Raw genomic sequence first — 10,979 nt, forward strand, 5'->3', positions numbered from 1 at the left:
GGGGTGTAGTCCTCATGATGGAGAGAGCAGTCAGTCTGACCACGGGGAGAGGAGGTGTGAGGAGGAGGAGGAGGGGGGGTCAAGCAGGAGGGTGTTGAGGTGTGAGAGGGAGGACTCCTTGCTAGAAATTTCCAGGCTGCGTTAGGAGAATTCTCAGAATGTTTGTGAATACAGCCCCGGGATTTGAGTTGTTTCCAGCTTTATCAACGGAGGAAAAACCTCCTACAGTTCAGCGAGAAACATTCTGTGAGACTAGAGAAGTTTTGGGACAATAAGCTTATTAAATTTGACTGACTTTGTGTGAGACGCTGAGACGAACACGTTCTGTCCCTGCAGACACAGACGTACTCTGTCTGACAGACACATAAAAATACATTTAACCAAAAAAGAAAAACCAATCCTAGAAACACAGACTGCATCAGACTTTACGAATAAGAAGCTTCACTGCAATTAAATCGCTCGTGACGGAGAAAATGCAGCTCTGCAACAGCTGAGCCAAATAAACTTTTTATTTAGAACCCTGGGTGGATGTCACCTGCTTATGGCGAAAGATATCTCAGTTTAATTTGACGTAAGGGTTTTGTTGTGTTCACACTATGAGCGACACAGCAACAGGCTACAAGACATTTTTAATGGAATCTAGTGACAAAGCTACAAACTGACGCCTGACACTGTGGACGGATATGACACGCTGCAAGTCAAAGCACAGCTGGCCACAACCATTTTTACAGCTGTGGCGCTGTGTTATTTAACCTAGTTAGCTAACACTGCTCGTTCAGCTCATTCCGAAGTCGTCAGATATGTTTTGTCAGTGATTTCGGCATCAGACACCTGACGCCTGGAGCTGGACCTTTTCATTTAAAACTAAATGCTACAAGACAGGATGTCCCTGGGGCGGCTGTGGCAGGTAGAGCAGGTCGTCCACTAATCAAAAGATGAGCAGTTCGAACCCTGGCTGAGCAAAGCACCCCAGACGTCCCTCTCCCCAGCAACGCTTTCCAGCTCCTCCTGGGGGACCCTGAGGTGTTCCCAGGTCAGATGAGATATGTAATCCCTCCAGTGTGTTCTGGGTCTGCCCCAGGGCCTCCTACCAGTGGGACGTGCCTGGAACACCTCCAACGAGAGGAGCCCAGGAGGATCCTGATCAGATGTTGAACCACCTCAACTGACCCCTTTCTACGCGAAGGAGCAGCGGCTCTACTCCGAGCTCCCTCCGGATGTTCGAGCTCTTTACCCTATCTCTAAGGCTGAGCCCAGACACCCCACGGAGGAAACTCATTTCAGATGCTTGTATCCATGACCTCATTCTTTCGGTCACTACCCGGATCTCATGACCATAGGTGAGGGTTGGGACGGAGATGGACCAGTAAATCGAAAGCTTTGCCTCCCAGTTCAGCTCTCTCTTCGCAGTGACAGTCCGGCACAGGGCCAGCATCACTGCAGACGTTGCGCCAAACCACTGATCCATCTCATGCTCCATTTTACCCTCATTCAAGAACAAGACCCGCAGATACTTGAACTCCCCCAACCCGGTTGCAGAAGCAAAAACTGTGAATCATTCCAGCAGGAAATACAAAGGGACCCATTCAGAGTGTTGTCAAGTTTGAAACGGTCACATAGATCCAGATCTGTGTGGGCCACATGTTCAGTATTTAGTGGTGATAGAGATATTTGTTCATGGCCAGCTCCCATCATCCATGTTTCTATTTTTAGTTTGATAACTTTCCTCATGTCATTACAAAGCCTTCAGTGTTTCCGCAGCTGGAAATAAGCCATGCTCTTCATTTTGTTCTTTATTTTCTGCTGTTTTTTTATCTCACCTTGTCTCATCAGCATTCACTGATGTTGATGCTTCACTGTCAGCTGATGTTTCACACAACAGCTGTTTTTTCCACGTGTGTTTGATGCAACAGCGAGACATCAAACAGACTTCCTATAAGTAGCGACAAGACTTCTTGTTTCACTCTTATTTAGAAGCTGATCTGCTGCTGGATTGTTGCTGTTTGTCTGAACTGTTCATGAGCTTGAAATGAGGGAAATTATGGCTTGTTTGCAGTGTTAAGTTTGTTAACGGGTATGTAGGGGTTATTGTTTGTGTTAACTCCATGGAGTAGCAGTCAATGCAATGTCCTGTCAGAGCCTTTGCTTTTCCACTGTCTCTCTTTGCTGAGCTCTGATTCTTTGTAAGGACATGAAACTGCTCTATAAAGTGATAAAGTCAGAGAACTGTATTTCTGTCTTTGTGAGGACCAACCCTGGAGGTGAGCTGACGACATGTGGACACAGAAAGATGCATTTTTCATTCATTTAGTTGATCTCAGGTCAGTGCGTTTCCTATCCCAGCATGCACTGGGTGGAAAGCAGGGAGACAAGCGTCCATCGGAGGGCCAAAGTAGATCAAAAGATTTCTTATTTAAGATCAAACAGAAAGTGTGAATGGAGGGATGTAAACTCTTTGATTGCAGCAGCACTTGAAAGTGAACGAGTATAGCTAAGGTCAGCATTTTTATTTCTTTTCTTATCCCAGATTAAGGTGCCTGGAATACCAATGAGCTCCCACAGCCTTAGATTTCACTGTTTCTGCCTCTAATCTCCGAGACATAGCTCATCGTAATGACTGCTGCCTCTGATTAATTATAATACAATCATAAATTATAGATTTCAGTGTTTTCATTTTGTAAGATTATTGGAGAGGTGGACAGTATCTCTCTAAAAACACTTTTATGTGATGTTAATTGAGAGCAGACAGGTAGACATCATCACAGAGCAAAGTGATGGTTTTTGGGGGATAAAATATGAATGATTAAGAATAACCTCTGCAGCTCTGCTCACTGTGTCGTCTTTAAATTAGCATCAGGTTGCATCACAGAGAAAAGCTTTGTGTCTGTTTGTCAGTGGATGTGATCATAAAAAAATGCATCACTGACGAATGAAGACTCAGGGTTTTGCACGACTGTCTTTAACAGTGATATAATAATCCAAGACTTTGTTGATTTAACCCTGTAACTTAATGTCAAATGTGTTGAATAAATAAGGGCAAAAGTGAGGTTGGAATAGAGTGAAGGTGCTGGGGGGATTATATTCGATATACAATGTAGTCACTTCATTATTTTATCGTGTTAGAATTTTGTGCGAAGTTTTGTCATGATTAATAATTAGCGTATGAATTCTTGAGTGATGGCCAAAAACATGTTTTGTGATGTCACAGTGACCTTTGACCACAAAATTCTGATCAGTTTATTGAGTTGTTGGAACTGAAGAAGCCTCTTGGATGAGACATAAAACATCTTAAACAAACTCAAGCAAGTCCAGTTGCCTATGGTACAGCACTTAAGATTTCCATGACCTGGATGACTAAGAATCTTCCCCAACAATCAGTTTATTCTTCAGTCCAAGTGGACGTTCCTCTCAAATTTAAAGAAATACCCTTCAGGTGTTCCTGAGATATCGTGTTCACAAGAATGAGACAGATGCAAGGTCACACTGCCCATGACCTTTAACTACCAAAAATCTAATCAGGTCATGAGCTTGTTAAGTTCAAGTTTGTGAAACATTTGAAGAAATTCCTTCAAGCTGTTCTTCTGTAGCCTGGAAATCCAGACTCAAATCTAGAAAGATTNGAAAGATAAGTGTAGTTGGCTTAATGTTTCTTCCAAAGCTAAACTGAATGGACGCGGTCCTTCGGCAGCTGCCATCTTGGCGGTTTACTTTTTGACTCCTACAGTGCAGCGCTGTCTTCATCATGTTACGCCCGCCCAGAGCCCACCTCTGTCAGATAGACTGATCTGATTGATCAGATGGCGATTCACAGGGCTCTGCTCGGAGGGGCCAGATCCCCATGCAGAGCAAGGTTCCAGGTTAGTTCTTTTGATATTGCGTTCACCAAATTGAGATAGATACAAGATCACAGCGACCTTGACTTTTGACCACTGACCTCTAAAGTCTAACCAGTACGTCCTCTAGTCCAAGTCAACCTTTGTGCCAAATTTGAAGAAATTCCCTCAACGTGTTCTTGAGATATCCTGCTCACGAGAATGAGACAGACAAGGTCACACTGACCTTTGACCACCAAAAACCAATCGTTTCATTGCTGAGTCCAAGTTGACATTTGTGCCAAATATGAAGAAATTACCCTGAGGTATTCCTGAGACATCGCGTTACCAGGATTAGACGTAGGTACATACGTATGGAAGACCCAAAAACTGGTTTTGTCTGTGACCCCTGACAGTTATTACTGAGCTGATTTCTATACGTTTGTTAAATGTTCTTGTTGCTAATCTGTTTTATTTGTGTTAGTGGACTCAATTTAAAGTAAACTTTACTGCACATAACCAGCTACAATTATTTACATTATTTATGTTTTTTTATGATTATAGCCAAAAGACAAAAAAATACAGTGTTGGCAGCTTCTTCTGTAACAGACTGTGATAAATGGTCAAATGATATTGTCTCATACTGGTCGCAAAATTGAATCACAATTGTATTGTGGCAGACTTAGTGATGTCAGCAAATATCTTAATGTCCAAAGAATCAGTTTAATATTGTACCATGATTAAACTAGTGATTTACACTCGTACACTCTACCTGCTCAACATAAACCAGCAGACAGACAAAGACACAGTTAGAGTCGAGCTGGTGAACACAGAGGAGCATTTAGCAGCTACAGAGAGATATTTCCCTCAGGAGCTGGTGGAGACCAAAAACAGATCAAAAAGAGAGAATACTGGATTGACACAAACACAAAGACTCCTAATGAGTCATCATGCTGCTCTGTAACTGCTCCATGTGGAAATAACTGACTTTGCTTTTTGTTTCTGGATCTGAGAACAGGTTTTATTTTGCTCATATGCACAAATTAAAATCAAATCTATATTTATGAACAGTGTCATGAATGACCCTTTGACATCTTCAAACTCTCAGACACTTAAATGACAACTTCAGAAATTCAAGGAATCTCATTTGAATTTTTTTTCTTCTGCTCAGATTCTTCTGTGAGCCTGATGCGATGAAGATCACACACACATACATACACACACACACACACACACACACACACACACACACACACCCTCCCAGGCCGCCCCCCCATGTATACGTACCTCTAGGATTACCGTGCAGATGAGTTTGACACACTGGATGATGGCGTCCTGGCTCCCTGATATCGTCACCTCTCTCTCTGTGGAGTTTGGGAGGAGGTCACCTGCTACCTGCACCTGGGCACCTGTCGTCTGCGCACACACACATACAGAGCAGTGACTCTCTACCTGCCTAAAAACATAAAGTCTGCTGAGTCAAGCTGAGCGCAAAACATTTTGTCAGATGCTAAAGGCCGGGGGAGAGAGCCTCTGTGAGCTATTACTGGCTACTCCTAGGACTAGGCTGAAGACCAGAGGCGACAGAGCCTTTGGGGCGGCNAGTCTGCTGAGTCAAGCTGAGCGCAAAACATTTTGTCAGATGCTAAAGGCCGGGGGAGAGAGCCTCTGTGAGTAAGCAGTAAGAATTATGAGCTGAAGGAACATTTGTGGTTTTCTGTTCATAATTCATAAGGTCATGTGTCAGATCATGTTGTAATAGACATGCAAAGTTTAGACAGCCAGTCAAAGTAAATGAGAGTGAGTTTAAGTTCTGAGTCTTATGCTGTTCATCCTGAAGTCCCCCCCCCCCTCCGATATAGATTGATATAACCAACCCCAATCAGTAAAAAAATGCCTTGATCGGCTCCAATAACAATCACTGGGATCAGATCAGGACATCCCCAGTAAGTGTAGTTAGCATCTTTTATTTGTTTATGTTGTCTGTTAGCTTGTTAGCTTGTAGGCTAACTGGCAGATAATATCTGTGGGGTTTTGGTAGATAGTGGAAGGACGCTCAGGGTCCTGTTAACATCCAATACCTGCACACTCTACTGTGTTTGTTCTAAACTTTCACAATGCTAACGCTAACTTGGCTCTCTGTACTCACAACTCCACTCTGTGCTCGAGGTTTCAGGCGTGTTTGCCAGAATTTACATATCAGACAGCACTTCACTTTCAAAATAGTGACCAGCATATGTTTGAACCATCGATGGGATGGGTGCGAAGATTTGATAGCGTGTTATGCCTGATTTAAAAAGCAGCTGGTAGCAGCAAACTCAAAGAAGAAGAAAAGCAACCAAAAATGTCTGCAATTTAAGAGAACAACGAGGTCTGGGAGCTCCTCGCCCTCTGAGCAGAGGACAAGATCAGCCGCCGTATAACAGTGACAGTAATCAATCAATCAATCAATTTTATTTATAAAGCCCAATATCACAAATCACAATTTGCCTCACAGGGCTTTACAGCATACGACATCCCTCTGTCCTTATGACCCTCGCAGTGGATAAGGAAAAACTCCCCCAAAAAAACCCTTTAAATGATTATTATTCTCCTGTTATGCCACTGTTAGTCTTTATAAAGCGCTGCAGACGCGATGTTATATGTCACGTTAGAGGCCGACGCTGTTGTGCTACATGTCATGCCCGTCACGCCTCTTTTGCTTCCAGGATGCTGTTTTTTGGTTCAGTGTAAAAATGCAAAGGCAGCGTAAAGAAGGGACTTCGTAGCAGCCCTATAACACAATGTCTGTGCAAGAGGGGCTTCAGATTTTAGGGAAGAGCACAGACACCTCCCTTCAGTAGTGTGTGAAAACGCCTCTCTGGTGACAAACTTTGCACAGATACACGTCAACTGAAGAAAAATACATATTTTAGTGGAGGGTGGTTCTTTAAGGAGCAGATGTGACAGAGTGGCAGCCTTTGTGAAGTTTCAAGGTCTTATTTCACGCTGCGCTTCTATTCTTATTATTGTTCAGTCCGTGTGTTTTAAATATCAGAGAGATAACTCCTGTAAACTGATGTATTTTCTCTACAGTCTGAAAAGCATCCAGTGAGATATTTGTCATTGTGATGTATCTAAATATGAACTCATCAGTGATCATTTATGATTCCTCCCGTCTGCTGGGTCTTTAAATTGGTGATGATTTCTAAACATTTCTCCACAAGACTACATCAAATATAATGTACTGTATTATTGGCTTCCCTCTGCTGGGGATTATTCTCCTGGCTGTCTGTGCACTCACTCACCTCTCTGATCTCCTTGATCTTCGACCCGCCCTTGCCGATGAGGGAGCCGCACTGACTGGCCGGGATGACCAGCCGTAAGGTGACCGGAGGCTTGCTGGTCACTGTGCCGTTGGCTACCAAGGCTGACAGGTCCTGAGAGGAGAGAGAGACAGATGGATTTACACTGACAGGCCTTAAAAAGCACTCGAGGTGTTTCCCTTCATGTGTCACAGTCTGCCTGAAGAGTCGTTCTACCCCACTGTGTTGTTTTAATAGGTAACATCTGCCGGTGTGAGCGGAGGGATTAGTCCAGTAAAATCTGCTACGGGTATATTAGGGAAATAAATCACAGCTCAGATTAAACAAATAACAGTTTTAATGTTTGCTTTAGATGTAACTGAATGTGAAACAGGGTTCCCTCAACTTCTTAATCATCTAATTCAAGGACTCAACCAAGGACTCTCTCGGCCCAATTCCCACAAATTCAAGGACCCAACAGGCAAACGTTAAGACAAGGATCAAGGTTAATTACTGGTGTAACACTGAGAATTTTTATAATGAGAGGCAGCTCAGAGACAACAAGAGACAGAGAGGCCTGAATGTGTGAACACGCCTCAGTTGTGCGATGTTACAGTGAAGACAGGAAATATCAAAAGAACTTGAATTTCTATTCTCGTACAAAATGTATTATTCAAGGTTCATACAGGTATAAAATTAAAGTCAAGGACTTTTAAGCACTATATCACAAACACTGCTTTTTTTGTATTTTCAAGGACTTCACTCAAAGCATCTAATTCATTTTCATATTTGTTTTTGACTAAACATAAATTAATGACGTGATCAGTGTCTCGCTCCTCAGTGAAGGTTACCACACTGTTTTTAGGCGTGATGTATCAAATCCTTCACAAAACATTAGCATGGCATTAGAGCGATGATGGGTTCAATACTGTAATGCAAAAGTTCCTCTCCAGACAAAGTTTCAGAGCGAGAGCGTCAGCGTTACCATGGAAACTCACTATAACCTGACAGACTGTTGGTGAACGTGCAGGGACAAAGAAGCAAGTCACTTTCATATCTTTCAGGGGCTCCATGTTGGCATCCTTGAAACTGTTTTTTAACCAAAATCATTTTTAATTTTGAACTGATGTACCTGATGAGACTGGAGAAACTCGACTGGAGGGAAAAAGAATATTATTGGTGGCATGTTCAAAATCCCTAACCAGGAAATGGCTGAAAAAAGAAATACCAAGTATTGCTGAATGGATTGACATGGTTAATAATATTTATGTAATGGAGATAAAGACTTTTAGTTTGAGAAGCCAGAGGGATATTCTTATGAGAACTGGAAAAACGTGTGTGATCAGAAGCACCTCACTGTCTCTGCATGTATGTTTGGATCCAACATCCCTGTTAGCAGAACGTAGTTATTTGTTATTTTTTATGGTATGATTTTTATTTATTTATTTAATTACTCATTAAACTTTTTATTTTACTAATTCACTCATTTTACTGATTTGTCTTATTCTTATTACTCTAATATACTATTGTATGTTTAATGTATGCACCAAAAAACAAAGCAAGTGTAACTGTACGTTCACACCAACAGCGACCAGAGCTTCCAGTCATTCATTTGCAATAAGAGCCTGGCGACTTGGGCGACCTGGTCGTCAGCCGCGCGTCTTGGGCGACCAGTGTGAGTCCGGAGGGGAGTTAATACTCGTTTAACTTTATGGTAATGAGTTCTGACTAGAGTTGGACCGATACCAGTATCGGAAATGCCTCCGATACTGCCTAAAATGCGGTATCAGGTAAAAAGCATTCTACCGTAGCCTTTAAAATGTCTTTTTTACCAAATTGTGTGGCTGCACTTTAACCTGTGTCTTGATCTGTGTCAACACTGGATAATAATAATAATAAAAAGTTTTATGGCATTCATTCTACTATTATGTATTTATTTCTTAATATTTTACATAGAGTTTTAGGAGTTGAGACATACAACAGTTCATATCCCATCCATTTGTATTTTACATGCTGGTATCGGCTCGTCACTCAGTATCAGCAAATACCTAAGGTTCAGGGATCGGAATCGGTATCGGGAAGGAAAAAGAGGTATCGGTACATCTTTAGTTCTGACGCCTGATTCCAATCAGAATGCTGACGTGCTTCGATGAAGCAGGTCCCAGAGAACAAGCCATGAAACTGTGGTTCCTACAGCACACTTGTTCCGACAATGGATATCGAGAAGTTGATTACTTGCGTTCGCGCCCACTCAGTCCTTCATAATGTGTCACTGTTCGGTTACAGAGACCAAAATAAAAAGAATGAGTCTTGGGACGGCGTCACGGAGGTTGTTGGTTGGTCTGGTGAGTGTTAAAGTGTGTAATGTTAGTAACAGAGGAGAGAATTGCAGGCTAATGTTGCGACGTAGTATGCAAGTCTTCCTTGCTTGGTTTGAATGGGATGACATACGTTTTCTGTTTTCATTGACCAAACATAACTCTCTGTTGCCAACTATGAGCTTTTTGACTGGACAACAGTTCCTGTGAACGTACAGGAAGTGAAAACCTACTCGTCAGTAAATCCTTTTCTGATCCTGATTCTAAAGAAGACGGAGAATGAGCCGCAGCTGAGACGGTGACGTCAATTCATGAAAGAAAAAACTGAGCAATAGACAATTCTATAGACAATGACTTCATGAACAAAACTTTGATCAAAATATAAAACAGCGTTGTGTGGTTAATTTGAATTTCAAGGATTTTTAAGCAATTTGGTGAAAAATGGGTCTCTACAGTATTAAAAAAAATCCTCAAAATTCAAGCACTTCAAGGACCTTGTGCGATCCCTGATAAATCCAAGTACTTTCAATGACCCGCTCAAATTCATGTCTACTTCCAAAACTTTCAAAGCCTTGATTTTTTTTCCCCTCAAATCTACAAATTCTCAAGAATTTCAAGGACCTGTTGGAGCCCTGGCAAAATGAATGTGGCACATTGAATGTGAAGGCCAAAATGTGTTTGTGCACAAAGACAAAGAGTGATGAATCCATCCATTAATATATTTCAGTCATGATTTGCTCAGTTTGTCCGAGGGCAGCGTCACAACAGGAGGAACAGCATATCTGTAAAATGGTTGTGAAGATAAAACAACATTTTGCTCAGCGGAGCTGCAGCAGCTTCGTTTAGACTCAGTTTGATTGGTAAATGGACGTTTCATATAAAACACAGCTTGGCATCGAGGAAGTTGTCATACAACCTATTAAGTTGGAGTTTGTTGCTAGGAAACAGGTGATATGCTCAGCTATTACTATTAGTGAATAAAGGCAACCATATAAATTAATATACAGTTTTATATCAGAGACTTTAAATGAGGGTCAACTACAAAACAAGGTCTTAAAAAAACTGACTCCATCTAAAGAAGTGACAGAGACAGAGAAGTTTTGTGCTTTGATCATTTCTACACACACAGACATTATGAATACATGGTGAAACAAAAGTAAAATAAAAACAGAAGCAGTGTAATAACTTCTTCTCCTTCTCATCTGTTTTACGTTATAACTGTGATTATTATTATCACTTAAAGGGATAGTGCACCCAAAAATGAAAACTCAGCCATTATCTACTCACCCATATGCCGAGGGAGGCTCAGGTGAAGTTTTAGAGTCCTCACATCCCTTGCGGAGATCGGCGGGGGGAGCAGCTAGCACACCTAATGGAGGCTGATGGCGCAGACTAACGTCCAAGAACACATAATTGAAACCACAAAATATCTCCATACTGCTCATCCGTAGTGATCCAAGTGTCCTGAAGCCCCGACATAAAAAGTTGTTTGGAAAAACGTCATATGAACTCTGTTTTTAGCCTCACTGTAGCCTGTAGCTCTGACTGCTTCTCTGTGCTCCGCG

At 42.0% G+C, this 10,979-nt stretch overlaps 1 protein-coding gene across 3 annotated transcripts in view; it reads right to left on the reverse strand.

Moving 5' to 3' along the window:
* The window catches only part of pcbp4 (poly(rC) binding protein 4), a 536,281-nt gene that overhangs the window by 370,194 nt on the left and 155,108 nt on the right, over positions 1–10,979 (reverse strand). For all 3 annotated transcript variants that reach the window (XR_007569440.1, XM_050037692.1, XM_050037691.1), the window contains exons 7-8: positions 7,100–7,231; positions 5,100–5,228 (exon numbers count right to left, since the gene is read on the reverse strand). Coding sequence is in view for 2 of the 3 variants with exons in the window: in XM_050037692.1 (XP_049893649.1) it covers positions 5,100–5,228; positions 7,100–7,231 (261 nt within the window). In the remaining variant the exon portion in view is untranslated. The remainder of the gene's footprint in view (positions 1–5,099; positions 5,229–7,099; positions 7,232–10,979) is intronic.

Source organism: Epinephelus moara, chromosome 24 (assembly GCF_006386435.1).
Source record: "Epinephelus moara isolate mb chromosome 24, YSFRI_EMoa_1.0, whole genome shotgun sequence".
In the NCBI taxonomy this organism is placed as follows: Eukaryota; Metazoa; Chordata; class Actinopteri; order Perciformes; family Serranidae; genus Epinephelus; species Epinephelus moara.